The following is a 22,551-nucleotide window of genomic DNA, read 5'->3' on the forward strand; positions in this document are numbered from 1 at the left end:
ACTTTTTAGTGAGTCAGATCATTTGTCTCAAAAAGGCACAGAACTCAAAAAGTGACTCATTAAAATGCAAAATGTGGCTTTTGAAAAAGTTTTTAGTATTGGTAATATTCAATTCCTTGATTGTTTGCCTTACAATATCTTACTCAATACGTTTATTCACAGTTTTTACTAATTTGAAATTGAAAGCTTATTAAAAACCATTTTTATTTAAAGAATTAGTGTGCATAATGTATAATATAAAATATATAAAAACCTGCTCTAATAAACAGGTGTTGAAATTAGGTTTCCATTTAAACCTTTTGAATAAATAACACAGCAAGACTACTGGCATTAAATATGTTTTAATATTCTAAATATATTCTAAGATTCTTAATATGTAGATAAAATCTACACGGAAAAATTGTTATATTCGAAAGTCAGCATTTAATGCTCACCTATGATGACGCATCAGTAATGGGCATGTCAAGGCAAGTTTATGAATATAATCATCATCTCTGTAAAACTGCACAGGTGTTAGCACGGAACACATTCAATAAGAGAGGTAGAATATCTTTATTTTTGAAAGTAAAACATATTTGCTGCACATTCAGATTTAAAAATGATTCAGCGAATATGACTGTGTTTATGCTTAGGAACATGTTCTCATGTTCTATGTTTTTAAATTTGTTTTCAGTTTACAATCGTCTCTCTGGCTCCTTTAATAATATATCATTTTATTTATGAAGTGTTTTTTAAGCAAAACAGCCTATTGCGTATAAAAGTGCCTATAAAAGCTAAGAACTGATCAACATGATGCAGGCCATAACATGCTGCATGACTAACTGACTGATCCCCTTTGTTGAAATGTGCATGTAACATAATCAGGACATCTAAGCACGAATAGCAGAACATGCCTTAAACATAGACACACAATCTTTACATAAACTAAGAGAAGTGGAGTATAAAAGACAAATTCACTTTTGTGGTACAAATTGCCTCTTGTGCTAGTGTTTAGCTAACAGTTCTTGTAACTGGAAATAAATATCATTTGCCTTCTTGAATGTCGGCACGCTGAGTTCCAGCTTAGAGCTTGACAAGCTAGGGTTTGACCGAATGGGCATGAATGATTGATATACACAAATTGCACAAATTAATGTTGTTTGAAATAGAATGTATTTAAAAACATGGCAAATGACACCATTAAATATGATTGACAATAACAGCCAAATTTCCATTCTTCAAAAATGTATTATTATTGTTATATATTTGACCAATTATGAATGATCCTGCTTGACAGAAGAGCTATATCTGTCCCCTTAACCGTGTTTGACATGTATTAAATCAGTGCTATTATTTCTTCAAGGTAGCATTCGTCAAATATTAATAAATTGGAAGGGGTGATGATAGTTGCTTATTGTTGGGTTCAAGGCCACCTTAGACAGAGTCAGGACTGAGATAATCTATCGATATAAAATATGAAGTATCATAAAACATAATTTGTTTACGTATGCTTTACAGTGTATGGGTAATAAAGAACTCTGCCTGCACGGATTGATGTCGATTTCTGTATTTATAAGAAAGATCTATAAGAAACATTACATGTAATTCTTTAGAATTACTGATCGGAGCTTTAATAGTAAAGTGCAGGAACTATGTAGAGCATGTGTGGAGGTGTTCCAATCATTTAGCAAGAATATCCATGAAACATTATCAGGGCATTTCCAAAATGATCAAACTAATTCCAGCACGAACATCTGTGTAGACATCAAGTATTATAGTAAACTTGTTTTTCTGGTGATTATATTGTTCTTTTTTGAAGAACAGAAATAGCGATGACAAAAAGTGTTAGGTATGTGTCACCCTTGTGATATGTTGAAAACAAAGTCATGAAGGGAAATACCCTTTCTTTGGCCCATTATTTGTTTAGAAAGTAGTGTGGTGGTCAAATGCATTTGTTTTTTTTAAGATGTTTAATGAATTAAAAGGACAGGATGTGGGAGTGTACTAGAATAGGCTTGGAGCAGCTGTGTCCTCAAATGGCCCTCCTTGTTTAAATCCCTTCACTCTGTAATACAATTTCTAAATGTATTTTTATGTCACTTAAAAGCATGTTACCCATCAATAACATTGATATATTATAGAAATGAAAAAAAAAAAAAAGCAGCAATGTTAAAGCAACGTAGATACTGAGCACTTTCATTGGTATTTTTCCTGCTATTAAAAGCTAAAAGCAATTTTTATCTGTTCTCATTGAGATTTTAGTGATATGCTAAAACATGAAGGTGCAAGATGTAAAAAAAAAAAATAAGTACAGAAACAAAATGGATAGTAAAACACTAAAGAAAAAGGGTAAGAGAAAGAAGGGGGGTAGTAAACAGAAAGCAGATGGCTAACCACTGAGAGCCATGGTGTCCAGGCGTTGGCTGCCTGGTTAAAGACTAACCGGAGCTCTCCTCCTCTTATCTCCAACCCACTGCTCCTAGTACGTTTGTAAACATACAAAACTCCCCTCCCACACACACCTCAGCACACAGCCTTCTTAAGAGTATTCTCATCTCATTATACAGTCAAGCTTAAGCGTACATTCCTGTTTGAGTTGCAATTATTAACTATTGGTTTTATTAATATTGTATAAAAAATTTGCTCTGATGTAATAGTCTTGTAATGTATATCTTAAAGCTCTAAGACTTGTTCTAGACAATTCTCCGTAAATTCCTAAAATGAATTATGTAAAAGATAAAACAGTAATTGTGCAAGCTTTAAACGTCCTGTCCTCTTTATTTTTGAACCCTGTCAGAGAAGTTGTCTATAGATGGAGTGTATTAAAGTCACATGTCTATGATAAATCTCCGTATAGCGTTGTGGAACACAGGGGTATTTGAGGACACAGTCCACATTTCCACACCCACTTCCTGTTCTTCAGGCAGATGGGCCATTGGATAACAGACTCTGTTTCCAGGACAACTGCTTTGGCTGCAACCAATAGAAAACCCCATGAAAAACACATGACCAATCACCACAGCTAAGCCAAGCTGGCTTTTATTGCGACAAAAAGAAATTGTGTGCACATAATAACAGCTAAAGCCATAGAGCAAATAATATTTGAGCATTTCCCATTCTGATAAATGCTGCCAGATGACCTTAACATTAATCTCACAGAATTACAAATCTACCCTTTGTATAAATACACCATACTTTTGTGGAGTTGATTTAATAATAAAAAAAAAAGTGTTTTAACAAGTAACAGTATTTAACAGCAATGCACATTTTGTTTGCAGAACAATATAAAAAAATACCCCAGCCAAATATAGTAATAAATATATAGATAAGTACTTTGATATAAAAATCAGCAGATAACTGAATTAGAAAACTGTTTAAAAAAATGCTGATGCTATACAGTCTGTAGCTTTAAAAAAGCCTCCAAATAGGATGATGAAAAAGACAAAAATATAGACAAAATTAAGATGAAGCATTGATTCACGGACACTGAATAAACTATCGATAGTCTAAACATAATACTCTTGCATGTCTTGTTTTGGGAAGTTCTGGTTTCCGTATAAATAATTTATATGGTGCTGTTGGAAAAGTTTACATTTGTGGGGGTTTTTTAAAAAATTTTGTTTGTAATCAGGAAAAACCTTTCGGATCAGAATCATAAAAATGAATTTTATTTTATTTACTGTTTTTTTTATTTTATTTATGACCCTTCATAATAGTTTTGCTAGTTAACAGCACCGGAACCAGCAGCAAAAAAATCTGCATGGACTCTCTATGGAACTTACGTTGCACTATTTGTTTTTCCACCAGGGACTTTACAACAAACAAAAGAATTCCTTGCTTGTATCCAGAACAATTACTTTCCGCTGTGACATGCAAAAAATACAGAATTCACTTAAAGGAAGTATTACCAGTTTTTAAATGAAATTGTAATTTGTCCCAATGCTTTTGTTTATACGTAGAAACATGACATGTACTTATATACATACATATATACATATATATATATATATATATATATATATATATATATATATATATATATATATATATATATATATATATATATACAAGCAACACTGGTGACAGAGTATCTCATAAAGCTGCTCAGCATGGGGTTATGCTGTACACGCTAAATACTGCTCAGTGTTTATGTATAAATACAGAAACCAGTAAGAATGCCCTAAAATCCCTCTAACAGCAACAATACCCCATTTACTTGCAAGCTCGCCTTTAAAGATGAGGATCTCCAGTGCTGTTGGTTTTAAAGCTCTATAACACAAATTAAATATTTATAGAAAATCTGCCTTTGGATTAACTCAGCTCTTTCTTAGATTCTCAGACTATTAAAAACCACAGATATTTTTCACTTTAAAAATAGAACATATGGCTCAGAACCTCAGGATTTATATATCAAGGCAGATACATTTTCCTTGCTGTTCTCATTTCACACATTGCATAGTGTGGCATACACTTCACATGTCATATTAACAACACACAGAAAATAGGTTTCGGGCAGATTAGGGGGAAAAAATCTTCGTCTCAGCTACATGTAGGAAACCACAGATAAGAAGTGCATGGAAGGCCTGAAGTACCTCCAAGGCCATGGACACAGACATAGAGGCATGTAAACAAGTCCTTATTGGTGAGCAGGCCATTCAAATCTCAGTGAGAGTGAGCTTTACCATTCCACCCATCTCCTCCATCTGGATCTGAAAGGTGTCCTCGTTGGAGTAATGCTTGATAATATTATCATCCATGTTGACCAGAATCCTGTCGAAATGACACAATTAGTCTTTTTTTAGTAACTCAAATTGTGCAATACACAAAAGGTCATGGTTTAGAGTATGCTTACTCTTACCCTTACCAAGTCCAAAAAAAAACTTACCCTTTTTTGCACTTCTTGTAGACCTTCCCCAGTTTATCAAGTGGAACTTCATACTTGTCTGAAATCTAAAAGAAAGGAAACAAGGTTAAATTTTTTTTTTTTAAATAAATATTACCACAATAAACAATTCCCTCTGATCCCTCTGCAATGATTTAATGGAACATTTGTAAGCGAAAGCAAGTGGGTGCATTGCCAAGTCGCATCATAGTTTAACTTATTTTAAAGAAGGCTTAGTCTAGCGAATTGACCACCCCTCCTCTCCTGCCCACTGCCCACCTGTCATTCTACTCTCCACATTTTCCCATAGCCCATACCAGTGTAATGTGCGTCTACAATGTCATCATTCACATAACCACACACATCTACGCAAACACACACACGCTATATATATATGCACAAACAAACGGAATCATTCCATTCCTCATGGTGCTGGCCTGTCTGCATGCTTTGCTGGCCCTTGCAAGCCTTTGCCTGTGATACCTACTGCCATCTGTGTGCCCTATTACCTAGATTTCTTGTTCTAACAGTGGTAAACATCATACACACATTCCTGTCCACTGGACTTCAAATAAGCCATGCCAAACTTCTTATAATATGCATGTGGCCTGTTGTGTCAGGATATAGTGGTTGGGAAGATGTACTAACATAACACCTTTCATTTGATTGTTCGTGCTGATATCTATGAGAGCGGTGCCAAGCTTGGACCTTACCACTGTGCCCAACAAGTTGATTGGTGAGGCATTAATGAATACATTTGGGTTCTTGGAAATTGCTTTGGGGATTACTAGATAGATTATGGTCTATACTGTGGCTTTAAAAGGATTACATAATAACTGAACAATCGAAAGGAAAACATAGTCCATGCATGCAGTTTTCAGTTTATTCCTCATGATTCATCTGATAGATTGTGGGAGGAATTGCTTTATGAAGCAAACCATGACAGTAACAAAGAAAAAAAAACAAAAAAACAGGTACCACATTTGCCTTTTTTCGTTCTTGGGAGCAGGTGTGTTTGGGAACAAAAATGTTAAAGCCTGGGAGGCTCAGGGACAAGTTCAGGAAGCACTACACTTTACTTACCGCTTCAACCAGTCCTTTCAGTGTAGGAGTCTTCAGCATGAGGGCATCGAAGACCTCCTCACTCTCTTTCCGAACGTACAGCAAAACTGGAAGAGCAAGAGAAATTTGGTCAATTATAATCTTACATACATATAGAAATATGCACATGCACAATTTCTCTGGACTTTTCAGCACTGCGATCAGAATTTCAAAAGGGGAAAAAACAACAAACTAATTTACCAGCAATAAAAATGCAACCTCATCTAGTTTGCTATTGCCAAAGCATAGCAGTGTCTTAGGAAGAGCATTTGATCTGCTCTGTGTGTCCCTGGCTCTAGTGCCTTTGCACCTCACATAATGTTCCCTTCAGTCAAAGATGCTGCCTAAACCGCAAGACCCACACCAACTTCCCACAGTCTGTTTGAGGAGTGGGCAGACTTCTGGAGTGGGAGGCAGGTTTGAGTAAATGGAGTAAAATATTCAGTGTGGAGCCCAGTGATAAGTATTACAGCAGAGAAGTACACAAAGCAATGTTGATTTTGGCACAAAACCAGTCCAAACAACCATCTTCACCTGCACCCCACTCCACAGCTTACTGACCCATACAATCTAGGTCATAGGTTGTAGGAAACAAAGTCACGTGTTTGCTAATATGTACTTAACATCTCACCAATGTTTTCTTCACTGAGTGCAAACGGAAAAAAAAAAATACACAAGGGACCAAGATATACAGAAAGAGCATGATTGGAGGAAGAGATTGGTCTTAAACAATGAAGCACCTTAAAGGGATGGCCCACTGAGTCAGTACCATGGTGACAAAAGCAGCCTATAGTGTATTACCAAACAAACACACCCCTCTCTCATGCATAGAAATACAAGCAAAATGTAGTATAGAAAATTGCTGTGTAAAATGTAGACAACATAGCAAAATAGAATTGCACACCTCTCTTTGGTTCATCCACCCTGGCCAACTTATTAGGAGGAGAGCCAAACTCATCTTCTGAGTAGGGTAATCTTTTCATTCCTGAGCTGAAAAAAAGAGACACGTTAAGGGGATGTGTGCGGTTCTTAGAAAAGTGTATTAGACATTGACCCAAAATATTTCAAAACTGTGTTCCTGACTTTCCTGGTATTTCTGGACTTGGCTTAAATTTGACTTTTGCCCTATAAACCAGTTCACCACGAAGAAATAGAGAGTTGCATCATTCATTCATTATTTTTAAGTAACTGCTTAAACCTGGGCCGAATTGTGATGGATCGTAAGCCTATACCAGGAAAACTGGGCATGTAGCAGGAAAAAGAGTTAAATGCCAGTCCATCGTAGTCTAACATGCACACACTCATTCAAACGCTCATTTACACCCTGGGAAATTGAGCACTAATTCACCTGCTGGCATGTTTTGGAAGATAGGAGGTATAACATATAAATTAGCAATATATCACTTGCAAACCTACCCATCTTCTGCATCCTCAGGAGTGAAAGGCTGAAAGGATAAAAAAACAAAGGGAATATTTAATTACTAAAACTGTTCAATTGTACAGAAATTATATGCAAATAAAATCGATAGCTGATGATCATGCACTTTTTCATTGCATTATTTTTTAACCCAAGAACAATACTTAAAATACATCCAAATATGTATACAGCTTGGAGTATGCTATTTGTAAAATAATGATTTTGTTTATTGCATATTTCCAGGCACTAGATATCTATGCACTAGATATTTACAGGCAAACTTACTACACACCTGACATATTCAGAGGATGCATGAGTAGTGTAACAGAGCATAAGTTGTGCTGTGATTTCCATAGTGCTTTGATAATAAACTGTATTTGACATACACTGATCAGGCATAACAGTATGGCCACTTGTCTAATATTGTGTTGGTCTCCCTTTTGCTGCCAAAAAAAGTCTTGGCCCATTGAACATTGAAAGCATTAACTTCTTCAGCAATTTGATCTACAGTAACTCCTCTGTTGGATCGGACCACACGGGCCAGCCTTTGCTCCCCACGTGCATCTGTGAGCCTTTTTATGACACTGTCTCTGGTTCACTACTGTACCTTTCTTTGACCACTTTTCATAGATACTTGTCAAATTCACTCAAATCCTTACGCTTGTCCATTTTTCCTGCTTCTAACACATCAACATTGAGGACAAAATGTTCACTAGCTGCCTTACATATCCCACCCACTAACAGGTGCTATGATAAAAAGATACTCAGTGTTCACTGTTCATAATGTTATAATGTCATAATGTTAAGCCTGATCAGTATATATGACACTGTTATTTAAATTATTTATAAGTTTATATTTGAGATAGAAGTGGCAAGTTTTTTTTTTTTAAATGGAAAGTTTTTTCCATTTTTCCATAAATAACATAGCCCAGAAGCCTTGTGTGTGTGTGTGTGTGTGTGTGTATGTGTGTGTGTGTGTGTTCAATGAGACTGAATCCAATATAGGTTACATGGGTTACACTGGAGCTGCACCAACACTGTGTGCTTAAACAAACGTTTTTTTCTGTTATTCAGGACAGTAAACAGTCAGAAGGTTTATTTTTGGATTTGTACTGCTCGAGGGGTCAGCACTAGACCTGCTGGAGTACAGCAAGTAATGAGATTAAAGGTATTTTTTATTTACCCTTCTCACCAGTGATCCAATTGAAAGCTTAAAAACATTTCATCAATAGAGTTATGTTTGATTTTTTTAATATACCTATAAATAAAAGTAGGCACGTTTGTAGGATCTGGGCAGGCTGTAGGATTCCTTGCTATCTATCAGAGTCCAACTTGATAACACAAAATTGTGCCATAAAGAGCTTGTTTCATAGAGGGAGCATGCTGTTTTCACGTGTTAGACAAGTGCAGCTGAGGTCATCCTGACCTGACTTTAGGTTTGTAATCTCTCGGATAAGTTGCGGGAAACTCTACTGCTAACATGTGAAACGAATCAGAGGGGTTTTCCTTTGGTGTATTAAGTACATTTAATTACTCACATGGCGCTGGAAATTCACAAAGTGGATGTCAGGAATGAAGAGGACGGGCTGAGTTTCCAGATCTGTCATCATCTTAAATACGGTGATATCACTACGCTTGTGCATCAGAGGCATTTTGGCATCCACATCTAGAAAGTAATCACATATACATATAAACATTAGAGTCTTTGTCTTTAGTTAAAAAGGCAAACAAAACCTACAAAACCATTGTTCATGACAAATAATCTGCCCCAACTATTTTGTGTGTTATTATATATATGTTATTATTGATTATCTCATTATCAAGAATGGAAAAATGACGTAAAGCTGTCCACACTCACAGGCAGCCATGTTTGGGTTCACTTCGGCACATTTGCCCTTCCTGCGTGACTGCTTGCGCTCCTCATCGCGGATCTTCCTCTCTGCACCCTTGTCGCAGAATACCTTGATCTGGCAGTAGGCACGGTGTATAGGCTTGTTGCTGCGGTTGTTGTAGCTGTATGTGTCGATCTGCAGGTTCAGCGGGAGACCCTTTACACCCTTCTGAGAGGAAAAGTCTGTGCTCAGGCAGTTGACCGAGATGAAGATCTAAAGACGGTGGAGAAGAAATTATCCATGAAAAGACATCTGCAGCTTATGATACAGTACAATATGGCTGTGGTGATCATTAAGCTTTTGGGTCATATTGGGTATATTGTTTACAGAGAGCACACTTCTAAACATCAAAATGTTATTCAACATATAATTTATTCAATAAAGTATTTGAAATGATATTGTTTTTTTATTCTAAAATTTGTATACAATATGCTATGAAGACTTGCTGTTGTAATTTATAGAGCGCAGATACAGAAGCAAAAAGTTGGTTTATGTCGCCCCCTTTTGGCTAAGGCGCAATAACTCTTGATTCAATATGCTTAAATGTGTGATATATTAATAGTCGCAAACAGTTCTTAAATGTTCTTCTTATACAGACATACATCATAATATTGATGGGGGGGAATTGGAAAAGTTATATTTTCTAGTTAAACAAGTAATAATACAATTAAGGATTAAAAAGTCTAAGCAAGATAAAATAGAATTTTTAAAAAAAATTTTTTTGACTTGAAATCAGAGCGTTATTTGATTACAGGCTATTTTATAAATGTCCACTAGGGGGCACAACTGCCCTAGATGTGTGTTTTTTCTCCATCATCAACCTGTTTTATAATTACTTTGTCTGTACACAGGCGAGTCAATATTCAGTTGACAGAGCAAAGAGTAAGATTTCATAATTAATGCCATAATTTACGTTTTCTTTACTTCTTTCAATGAGTTCAATAACAAACAAAAAAGAACTGCATTGTGAATATATTCACCTATCACTTCATCTTTCTCTCTTATGTCTTGTACACACACACACACACACACACACACACACACACACACACACACACACACACACACACACACACACACACAGACACATGCACGCACACAAACAGATATACACAGAGCAAACAGAGAGCACTCTAGAGTACACGGATGAGTATCGTATGACCACATGCATACCTTGTGATCTACATCCTGGTTTTCAGCACGCCACGCCACATAAAATGCATTTTAGACGATTCATTAACACTATCACTTATAAACCTACAAGAGATGGTGATGGTGATTTCAGACTATAATGAAAACTCTGTCACTGACTATTTAAGGCTGAAAAGAAGTTCGACCAGCCAGTAGTGTGGATTAAAAAAGTCAAAAAGCTACTTGATGAGTGACAGGTTGTACAAGACTTGTCTTGATATACTTGTTGAGCTGGATTCCATAAACTGTCAGTGGTAGGTTTAAGGTCTTGGATTCTCTACTTTCCTTTACGTTTCCTCATTCTTTTTTGGGCAGTGCTGCATCTCACCCAAACATATCCTCTTGGCGCATCACCTTAGCATACAATAGTGTGACAGGTGAAATGGGTTGCAAACTAATTCTTAATAACTAACATGCTAACACACCCACAAGCACAACTTTACTCTCTCATACAAGCTTTTACCCTTCTCTGACCAAAGAAAAGAAGAATTTGTATTTTCTCTCTTTTTTTAATAATGCTTATTTAACTATAATAAAAAAAAAAAAACTAGGTAAAGTATTATTGAATAAAAACACATAAAACCAAAACACAATATAAGCCATGGAAACTCCCTGATTAGCACTCGCTTGCTCATATTCACTCCTAATTACACCCTTCAAACCAGAAGAAACTAGGCACTTGGTTTGTTTTGCCTGAACGACAGCCATTGTTTGAGTAATCACAAGGTGCCTGACATTGTACTGTCTATTTTGAGTATAAATCTCTTACATAGACCTGCTTTTCTAAAGGTCAGGTTTATTTTAAGAGCCAAGTAAGGTCTGTTAAACACACTAATATGCAACAGAATGGTTCAATAAAAGCTAAATATTTTACTGCACCGTAAACATTTGACCGACTACTACACTGTAACCTGAACTAACAAAATAAAGTCTAATCTCTCTACAAATCTCAAACTGATGTGATGCCACATAGCAAAAGGACAGAACGTGCATAAGAACAAGTATCTGCATTGTCACTCTATTCTTATTACTAACCTTCGATTCGACTTGGGAAAAAACATCATGAAGTTAAGTGCTTGATATTAAAATAACAATAGGGAGATTCTTAAGCAACATTTGGTGGAATTTAAATGCTTATTAACAGCTAATGACTCTCAGGTGAAACTTGATTTTGCATCGGACTTTTAACTTTCAAACCGAAAGATAATTGAAAATGCTTTCTAAAGCTTACCTTTGCCTCCTCATTGATGTCCCATGTGAAGGAGATAGCGTTGTAAGAGATCTCCTCAATATTGCTGATGGTATTAAAGCTTTCTTTGTAGTCAGCTGTGAACAGAAGAAAATGCTGAGGCTAGCACTAAAGGATCAGAAGAAGAGAGGAAAGGTTGAAGTTGTGAAAGAAAAGACAAAACAGACATGAAAAGGTGCTAAGGGTTTATATAGTACAATAAGGAAGAAAAGAAGAAAAACAGCCACCACTGGTTTTGTAAGCTGCTAATATTAGGCAGGTAATACACGACCAGCTCCATATACTTCGTGTTCTTGTTTTTTTTTTTTTTTTTATTATTCTTAAGAATTTTATTGTACACTAATAAGACAATGGAATCTCTATTATATCCGATTACTGCAGCTACTTTATGACAAGTAATTACTAAATTACCAAACTTTACCCAACCCTCTAAGGACAAAAATCACTGCTATTACTATTAAAATATATATATTTAAAAATATAAAAAAAATACCCAATCAAAAGTAACGCTGGTGGTCAAAAGCTTGTTTTGTTTCGATATCAACAGACTCAGTAAGAGTCTGTAAGACACTGTCTTCTTTGTTGTGTTTTGAATTGAGTGAGCTAAAGTCAAGCTCTCCTTTTCGAGGTCGATTCAGACAGTTTGTCATGTTGCATTGTTTACCTGCTACCCCCATTTACTGGAGCACAGTTTGTAGATGGTAAACAAACAGGATCATTAAGCTCTTTCTACCTCCACCCCCTTTTCCCCCACCCTCTTCCACTGTAATATGGCTCTCATCTTTGATCTATAGAGCATTCTCCGAGGCTATTACGCAGCATCACCTAAAGGCCTTAGTTAATATTTGGTCAAATGAGCTTTGAACATTTGAGTATGTTATTATTCCATAGTGACCTCATATGCATAACTTTTAGTCTTATTTATATGATACTTTTGCTATGTGTTAATGGACTTTTATCATGAATCAGCTACAAGTGTGCATTTTTGGAAACATTTGCAAACACCCTTTTGAAACTCTATTTGGTTTTATCTTGTCCTGAATAGAAAATAATGGTATAAACTAGTGTCATTGATTTTTCCAGCACAGGTGAGTCATGAAGGAAACATGGGCTCTGGGAATATAATTACCGATGTCAATGCATCTCTGTTTGGCTGTGTGCTGTCTGGAGTGCCAATACTTCCAATGCTTGAGCTGGTCATCTCTGCACTTCTCCTCACCGAACACTACCATTACAACACTCTGTAAAAAATGGTAAAAGGTTTACATATTTTCATGACAGAATTCAAGTTTCAATTCTAAGTTGCTTAACAAACAAACAGACAAACGCTTACCCTGACTTTGCATATGGGGTGGTGAAGAACTTTGCTGTTGTCTGTTTCCTTTAGAGTGATAGGGTAGAACTGTCCCTTGTTGAGGTATGTCATTGTGCCATCACCTGACTTCTGACGGAGGGACTTTGAGGCTTCCAGTGTATACTCAAAATTATTACTGGAAAAGATAGACAAAACCAGTGAAATTCAGCTACATTGAAGTTCCACGTGTAACCAGTGACACCCAAAACACTACATTCCTCGGATATGAAATGAATGTATATACATTTTTGCTAAAGGTTTACGGTCACAAGAGGAATATTCTCATTATTTGCTTGTAGGCTTTAATCACAACAGAGCATCATTTAGGAAATATCTTTACAAAGTTGTCTGACATAATCTGTGTACTCCCAAGGGGGTTTCTCTGGAGTGAGGCAGGGAGTATGGCCTACCCTGACACGGTGTCGAAGGCGGGATAGTCCTCTTGTGCAATGGAGGCCATCCGTAACTGGAGATCCCCTGGGAATGAGAACACCTGTGGAGCACAAAAGAGTGTCCGAGAGGGCCCGGCTTCAGCACAAACAGCCACACCGTGGCCTTGCTTGCAGCCAGGCAAAGCCTGCAACCACAGGGCAAACAAAAAGAGAGCTTCCCCCTATGCTATCTATGTGTGCAGGGTTTTGTTGGGCATTCTAATAATCCCCCGCCCCTCCATAACCTAGGTTTTAATACAGACTAGGAGAGAGTTTAAAAGAGAGAGAGAAAAAAAGAGTCACTGAGAGAAGGCCCTGGCTTTTGTGCAGCAGGAAAACACAGCACTTTATTGTGCCAGCGAGACAATGGCATAATGACATGTTAGCCGCTTTTCTGGCTATGTTCAAATAACATTACAAGCAGTACACTGCCAGGCTCTAGAGTTTTGCCATAAAGGTGACATTATATGTGGATTGAAGTAGGGGGCTTTGTGTGAGAACAGAAGAACCAAAATCAAGGTAGTGAGAGAAGGAAACAATAAGTGATTGAAAAAATAATGGGAATGTCAACCTACCTCCTGACCCCCATCCTTGAAGCTCTCAGGGAAAGTCGAATCGGGTGTTCGAGGCTGTGTGTTGGGGCTGAACTGATTGTGGGCGAGCTGACGCTCGAACACCACTAAATGACCCTCGGGCTCAGAGCAGTGTGGGTTCGGCACAGTGACAGAGAAAGCATGCGATGGCTCCTCAGTCTTTACAGGGTAATTGGGCATAGCAGCAATTGACACTGTGACTGTGGTGTCGGGTGAGGGGAAAAGCGCTCTCTTGTCCTGAACCAGCTGGTTCCCAGGGAGCACAATGTTCAGTGGGACCCCTTTGAGAACCTGGATCCTGCTCTCAGCCGATGTCATTGAGGCCTCTGGGATAGGTGCCATGAGGTTCCTGTTGAAGAGGAACGCAGACATCACGCAACAGCAAAGATAACAAAAGGGTCGTCCATAACCACTGCTTTGAACAAAAATACGTCACCTTTTGTTGGGATCCACATCAGAGCCTAGGATGTCGGTCTTTGGCTGGGATATTGTCCTCTTTTCCCGTGGCACCTGTGGAAGGCAAACACAGCCTCTATAAAGCTGAACTACACACAGCTTTATCTTTATAGATGACCTGTTGTTTAATCCAGTGGACATACAGTATATTCACTGCCCTATCTTTATCAGTGAGCTACGTCTATGATATCAGTATGGGATGTCAGATTACATTTCACAATTCTAATCAGACTAATTCTGAATGTTTAAGAGAGTCTATAGACTAACAATGTACTAAATACATACATGCATACTTTATTTTTTTTTTACAATACATTTATTTAAATAATTTAGCGTTATCTTTTTATTTTGGTAATTCAGAACATTGTAAATATATACAGTTGTGTCGTTCATGTTGAATGTATGAAGTACAGATTTCTACATTTTATGGATTTCAGTATATGACCAACCACTGACTTGATATATGTTTTAACACTGTCACGATCAGCTATTTGCCAGTGTATTAAATGTATCTAAGTTTTATATATTAAGTTTTGCTTATGGGCTCTGGTAAATTCCTTTACATAAATGAGACAAAGCTGATAACTCAATCAATAAATCAGTGACAAGTGTTAATACATATAAGCCCAGGCCTCCTACCTTGTAATAATCATAAAGAAGGCCTAGTGCAGCAGCACTGTCCTCATCTCCATTAATGCTCATCATGGCCTTGGTGGCAGCTGTAAGAGGGTTTTCCAGGAAGGACTTCCATGCTTCATCTTCACTGGTGAAGGCACGACGTTGGTTGTAGGCTGGATCATTCTGTAGCACCAGCACTGCCCGCTTGCTGTGAGTGATACAGAGATGGATATGAGGGAAACAACACTATTAGTCATCTGTCGAGGTCTAATTCTTTTTACACAAGAAAACACTTGTGTAAAGAATGGGCTAAAGAAAAACCTTAAGTGACTGAACGTAAAAAAAAACAAACAAAAAAAACCCCACTAAACTAAAGTTATACCAGCTTGGTTGGGCAACAGTGAAGTGACAGTGACAAATGATGATACATCTTGTACATAAAGCAGTTAAAGGTTTTCTTTATAATAGTGAGCTAAGGTAAACCCATCTGAATGTGGAATAAATCTCGGTAACTTCCTGTCTGACTAGATGCTCTACTGGCTCTTCCAGTATGATCGACAAAGATCGTAGCTCCTCATTGGGTGGCTGTTGACAATCTTGACAGAATGATCTTCCTTGACATTACAAAGCCTTTTTCCATCACCCAATGCAAAGGCATATTGTTTTTTTACTCTTTGACTTCCTTTTACTACACTTGTAGCTATTATTTACCAGGAGACCTTTTTTTGCAGTTGACTCACCTATTTTTTTTTAGAAAGCGTTTTAATTAACTAGAATGAAACATTGTGTGTTTTAAACTGGGAGTAATTATATCTACGCGGTGAAGGGAGGAGATTACAAATGACACCTTCAAACAGACATTCCCCACACTGCAGCTTTGTTTCTGTTTCTTTGGAAACTTGGAAAGATTACGTTTTTTAAAAGGAAGTTAAAAGTTTAGTAATAATCACTCCAGTAAATGCATGCAGTAAATGACTAGGTCCTTGAAAGACTTCATTGGTGCCATTTTAAAGTGAAGAGGTTTTGATTCACAAAGCCAATATTATAATACATAGTCATGGAAACACTGGCGCGTCCTTATAGGATAATTGTTGACGCAACGCGGATTAGCAGTAATCTGATAACTAATTGTGTGATTCTTTAACCCCCACTCCAGCTCCAGTTGTTTGATTTTAACACTGCAACCTGATAGATCCGTTATCCTGGGACAATAAAAACCTGAGTGGGAACGAAATCCCGCTACTAAAAACAACAGGGCTGATCATGTGTGAAAAGGGTAATGATAGGATTTAGACCGTATCCTGACTATATCCCGGTGGAGAAATAAAAAATAAGAAAAGTTTCTGCCAGGATTACAAGGAAACAGCTTTTTTAAAAATCACTTTACTGTACTTTACCTATGATATTTCAAAGTAAGTACACAATCAAATGGCGTGTAGGTCTGTTAGTATTAATGTAAACAACTATTTTACTAGATATGACATTGTTTTGAATGTGGTAGGAGACATGCAAGAGGACACATTTAAATCATACACAAGCCTGCGAGGAATTGGAACCAGAAGTTAACAAATTTTACTGACAAATTCTTTCAAACACACATTGGCCTGGCAATGTTGGTCTTGAGAGTATCGATTAATTATATAATTAATTTATTAATTATAAATTCATGTTTTGCCAGAATGGATCCTGAATCTTTATGTAAAACATACTGTTTGCAACTAAAATGTCACATGACCTGAAATCCTGCCCTGAGTAATTGTTTCTTGCTTGGCTGTGTTTTGAGGCAAACAAAGCGACAAACCCCAACAAACAAAACGTCATTCTGACCATTTGCTCTACAAATTGGTTTAGATTTTCGACATTTTCTCGAATTTACAAAGGGCTTAGACACAATTTGTTGTCTGGAAAAAAAAACAGCCAACGCCTAAAAGGTGTACGATTTCATTAGTCAACAGACTCCGCACTAAAAAATTGAGAAAAAAAACCCCACCGATGAACCACATAAAAACAAACAGCCGGGTGAATGAGTTAAACTCCATAAATTGTCATCAAGTGATCACAAGTCTGTCTTTCAGTCTGTCAAAAGGCTCAAAGTGATGGGAAATAGTTTCAAACCTGGATCAATGTGCTTTAAAACAGTAATAACTACAACATAGAAATATTTTTTTGGAACTGCTGTGTAAGTTTTAAGGTAAAAAAAAAAAAAAAAAAAGTGATAACAACTGTAATGTTATGTGAAAAAAAAGCAAGGACGGAAAAGAGGTAAAGCGCACGGAGGAGCTCGCGCGGCAGGTGCAGTACACCTGTGCGCGCGTGCGTGCGCGCGCGTAGTACAACGAGCAGCGCGGGTCTGAACACGACAGGTGGAGCGAAGCCGAAACTCCGCAGTCCATAGCGAACTTCTCAACTCTTTCAATTTAATGAGACTTTCTTTCTCTTTCTTTAAAAAAAAAAAACGTTTTAAAAGCAACGTATTAAAAGTTTCCAAATATTCCCTAAAAGGCGTCTGGTTGTAAAAAAAAAAAAAAAAAAAGAAAGAAAGAAAAAACCCAAAAACATAATAATAAAGGTTTTCTACATTTCAGTCCGTACGAAGCGTTTCTCGTGACTGCTGCTCCAAATGTTTCGAGTCCTGTAACGGACCTCATCTGTACACACACTTACTTGTCATGCTCCTGTGACATCTCGTTTTGGTCGGACTGGACTTTCTAGTTGGTACTGTATATCCGACCCGTCTTCTTCCAAGCAGAGGAACGAGAGAATGAGGGTTACCGTTGCGGCTGTCGGCGAGAGAACGGGTTTTGTTAGCTTTTCTTGCTTTTTTGGATATACTCAAAATTTAGGGCCGGTTTTACCTGTGACAGGGCATCGGATTGGGTTACACCTGAGGGGCGGGGACTAATAGGGTTTCAACTTCTAATTGGCCCATCAGCGCGGTAAACAAAGATGGCCAATCAGCGAGCAGGTGGAATTAGCGGGACCTGGTGGTGCCTGGGAGTCTCTGATCATCTGGCAGAGGCTAAAACGACATTTCAGTAATATATTTTATGTATTACCATCCTTCTGGGTTACACAGCGATTATTTTTGCTTTTGATGCATTCCTGCTTTCTCATTCAGATCTAAAAAAGTGTCCCAGACCCCTTATCCCTGCACATTAGGCGACTTTATTTTGAGATGGTGATATTAAGATGGTGAAAAGAAATTAAGAACATTGCTGTACCCTAAAGACCACTGCTGCAGCTGTATTAAACTTTTAGTACAGGTCATGCATTTGAAGTGGTTAAAGACCACCCCACAGAGAAGAATTGATACAGTCTAGTAACCTGTTTTCCTTTTACTTGTTTTAGTGAATCGTTGCTCTTTAATTGTTTATGACAGATCAGAAACTATTTCCAGCCTAAAGTCTAGAAGCAGGTTTACCATCTCACTCTCACTTGCACTGTAAATGAAATGGGGAACCACTTTCTGTTGAAACCAAACTCTAAAGAGAAGCTATTATGCATTGCGAAAAGGGAGGGTAACCCATTCTTAATGATACCCAGTGGTGTTAAGAGGGTTTTTCAAAATACCAGGATCAAGTGTAATTCCAGTAGGCTTAATCCACAATCTGCTTCTAAAATGATCAATTGTAAGAGGCAAGGATCACATTATAGAGTGCACAAACATGCATCATTCATGCTTAAGATCACAAAATATGTAAAAATAAAAATATTGGTAATCTAACATTGAAAAGAAAAATGTGGTTGCACCCTATAAATGTACAATCAAGAGGGAACAGTAAGTGTATTAATTAAGGAAATAAATATTTTATTTAAATTGAATAAAACTGTTTATAAATTTTTTTTATATTTATATGTCGGTGCTTATTCAATGATATAATCAAAATAAAAGCTGACAGACTTGCATATTAAAAAACTTAAGTAACATTCAGATAGACATCAAATGCCTGTACTCTAAAGATATGCAATTTGTTACTCTTCACAAATAGTTCGAGTATAATTTCTTAGATTTCTCTATGTAAATACATTTCTTACAATTAAAATGTTTTCAAATAAATATATTTTTTTATTTATTTTATTAACTCAATTCAATTTCATTTGTACAGTGATTGAACAATGGATATTGTCTCAAAGCAGCTGTTTAGAGATAAAGAGGCTATGAAGTTGGAATGTATTAGTTTAGTGCCTATAAGTTTATTCCTTGTAAATTTATCCTCAATGAGGGGTCCAGTGGTGAAAGTGTCAAGGGAAAATTCCTTGAGTTAGTTTGAGGATGAAACCTTAAGAGGAACCAGAGCAAAAAAAGGAACCCATCCTCATTTGGGTGGTACCGGATTGTTGAGGAGTAGTGTTCAGTAATGGGTGTTTAAATGCAGAACTGTCTATGCAATGATTTGCAGCAGCATGTGATTTATTTTTTATCTTAAACATGCATTTGCAAGCCATGACTGAAAAGCAAAAATGTCTTCATGCAGCTGCTATCAAGTTGCACCTCCTGGGTTAATTTGCATATGCTTTGCCTTGAAAAATACTAAAAGTTCGAAAGGGGCAGATGTGTAAATTCTTGACAGTTAACAACATGCAGGACATTTAAGCCTTTACAACTTTTAGGGCAATAAGCAAATGCAGCTCTTTTAAAAGTATAAAATTTAGTTACAGCTTTCAAATGACAAACATAGTGACATAAACTACACAGAAGAACCCCCCCAACAACCACCACCGACACACGCTCTCAGATGTGTACATCACCAAAGGAACACTTGCTTGAGCTAGTTCAGTGTTTACATTTGCACTCAAGTTGTTGGATGAGTTCTAGCCACAGAAAATCACAAGATACAATGACATCATTTCTTTACCCTCCTGGAAGGAGAAGCGATGCCTTTCCAGTGTGTTCACAATAAAAATTTCATTTCATCTTCTCCCGCTTATCCGTAATTCGGGTCGCGGGGGCAGCAGTCTAAGCAGATTCCCCAGACACTTCTCCGTGTCCAGGGATCGGGCTGTCAAGGCCCCCGCCTTCGACTGCTGCCCAATCCTCTCAGCACCGGTCCCTTACGGTCCCTCCTGCAGGTGGTGAGCCCACGGGAAGGCAGACCCACGTCGCTCTGACGTCACGGTCCTTGATTTATTTTTCTCGTAAGGGTCCCCTGGATATAGAGGGTTAAGGGCCTTGCTCAAGGGCCCAAGAGTGGCAGCTTGGCGATACCGGGGCTTTAACCCCTGACCTTCCGATCGGTAACCCAGCGCCTTAACCGCTGGAGGCACCACTCCCCCAACAATAAAAATTAAACTGTGAATATTTACTAGTCTATGGCAATATAGACCAATGTGAACACTGACACAGTACATGATTTTCTAAAGGATATTGCATAAGACAGTGACTGAGAAAAGTATTTTCACTTCCCACTGCTGTACATAAAACAATGTGTAAAAAAAAAAAAAAAGATATATTAGCTATTATACACTTGTTTTTTAGAAACACAAACCAACCAACACCCATGAAGTACACCCTGCAAAATTATGCTGTTACACACACACACACACACACACACACACACACACACACACACACACACACACATATGTGCAGAAACATGAACACACACCCTTTACAATGCCTGAGGCTCATTGATGGTTAAACTGAATCAAATACACTCGTACCATTTCTAAAACATATTCAAACAAAGTTTTTTTTTACTAAAAGTCGTGCAGTGTCACAAAAAAACATTTGGGCAAAAAAGTCTAAAAGTCTATAATAATACTTATTCAATAAAATCACTATGCTTGCCTTTAGTTTTTGCAAGTTTTGTAGTAGTACTTTTATAACATTAAGTCAAAGTAAAATTGAAAAAAATTTAAAAAACTGTAATCCCCCAATTTTTTGTGGTGTCAAGGTAGAAGCAGCTTTGCCTTCGTACTTCCCATTTACTACACTAATCATTAGGCAGGAGTGGAATGATTTTATGTTGCAATTTTTAATGGATGGGTTAATTTTTTACAAACAGCCTGCTTCCGAATTTCTGCATAGTTGAGATGCTGTAGACTACTGTACAACCTAAATATTCACATTACATTAGCTATAAACAAAATATGTGACAATCACTACATTTGTATTTAGAGCACAAGTTATGGACTTCAGAAAGCTAGCCAGTCATTTTACTGTATAATCAAAAAACCGTTCAGCACTGATGGACTCTTACCAAATATACAAGCTGCCCATTCTACAGGCACTAATGCACTCATATACCACCAGAGAAGCGGCTTTTTAAACTGAGCATTGATAACAAACCAAATCGTCCCTCTCTTCTTTAGTTCGGAGAATGTGGTATTTATAGTTTCCAAAAAACAAAGAAATTCAGATTTTTTTCTGACCACAGAACACTTTGACTCAGTCCTCTCTGAGCTTAGCGACATTTCTGTGTCATGTTCACACATGCCTTCTTCTTTGCATGATAGGGAGAACCTGCACTTGTGGATGACATAGCAAATGTTGTTCACAGGCAATGATTTCTGGAGGATCCTGTGCAGTGATTTCCATTACAGAATCATAAATGTTTCAGTAAAAAGTGCTGACTGACTGCTTAAAGATCACATGCATCTAATATTGAAAAATACTTCTCCAGATTCTTTGAAACTTTTCATTAAAATATATTCATCATACTATATATGATGAGGTATTTAACTTTTTTCCAATTTAATGTTGAGAAACATTATCATTATTATAAGTCTTTTACAGATTGGTAAATCTCTGCCCATCTTTAATTCTGACAGACTCTGAAAGATACACTATATATACACCAAATCATCTTACTGACCTGTTGTCAATTAACCTTATTTGTTGCAAAATGTTTCTCCAACTGCTTAATTTTATTAATACTTACATTTTCAGGACTTTTTTGCCCTAATTTTTTTCTTCAAATTATCTTATTTTTTCCTTTAAACGTTGCATTTCCTCAGTTAAAACATTTGGTATGTTTTCTAGATTTATGAGATTTGAAAATCATTGCATTCTATTTTTATTTACATTGTACACAGTGTCACAACCTTTTTTTAAATAGGGGTTGTATGTATAATGTATGTATTTGGACTGTCATTCACATACCTGTACAATAAAATGGTGAATTTGGCCACCATAATGTATGGCTAGGGATAGGAGTAGGGCTTAAATGATTCCTCGAGCAACTTGAGTATTTCAAATACAAAAAAGCATCAAGGCAAATAATTTATAATTGTGGCGTACTCACAAAATGGGGCTTAAAAAGGTCACCTTCTGTGCTTCCACATTGTGTGTATGCAGGGCTCAGAGTTAACTTACAGGTGCACACTGTCTCTTTTATAAATCACAAACTTTGAGTGGAAAGCCACGTGCACATGTTTTAGCCTCGTTT

The 22,551-nt window shown here is 37.1% G+C and overlaps 1 protein-coding gene across 2 annotated transcripts; it reads right to left on the reverse strand.

Moving 5' to 3' along the window:
• Nucleotides 1–2,996: 2,996 nt before the first annotated feature.
• On the reverse strand, nucleotides 2,997–17,998 carry grhl1 (grainyhead-like transcription factor 1). Of its 2 annotated transcripts, none has more exons than XM_083550476.1 (15): nucleotides 17,828–17,998; nucleotides 15,185–15,371; nucleotides 14,526–14,599; nucleotides 14,072–14,438; nucleotides 13,476–13,558; nucleotides 13,045–13,201; nucleotides 12,841–12,952; nucleotides 11,694–11,788; nucleotides 9,238–9,484; nucleotides 8,918–9,045; nucleotides 7,379–7,407; nucleotides 6,867–6,952; nucleotides 5,945–6,030; nucleotides 4,865–4,929; nucleotides 2,997–4,749 (listed from the first exon to the last, which is right to left on the reverse strand). In XM_083550476.1, the coding sequence occupies exons 1-15, from the start codon at nucleotides 17,845–17,847 to the stop codon at nucleotides 4,635–4,637; spliced, it is 1,851 nt and encodes a 616-aa protein (XP_083406602.1). In that variant the 5' UTR covers nucleotides 17,848–17,998; the 3' UTR covers nucleotides 2,997–4,634. The 2 variants fall into 2 exon arrangements, with proteins under 2 accessions (XP_083406602.1, XP_083406603.1); XM_083550477.1 differs by having other exon boundaries at nucleotides 17,742–17,836.
• Nucleotides 17,999–22,551: the final 4,553 nt, after the last annotated feature.

Source organism: Silurus aristotelis (assembly GCF_946808225.1).
Source record: "Silurus aristotelis genome assembly, chromosome: 9".
NCBI classification, from domain to species: domain Eukaryota; kingdom Metazoa; phylum Chordata; class Actinopteri; order Siluriformes; family Siluridae; genus Silurus; species Silurus aristotelis.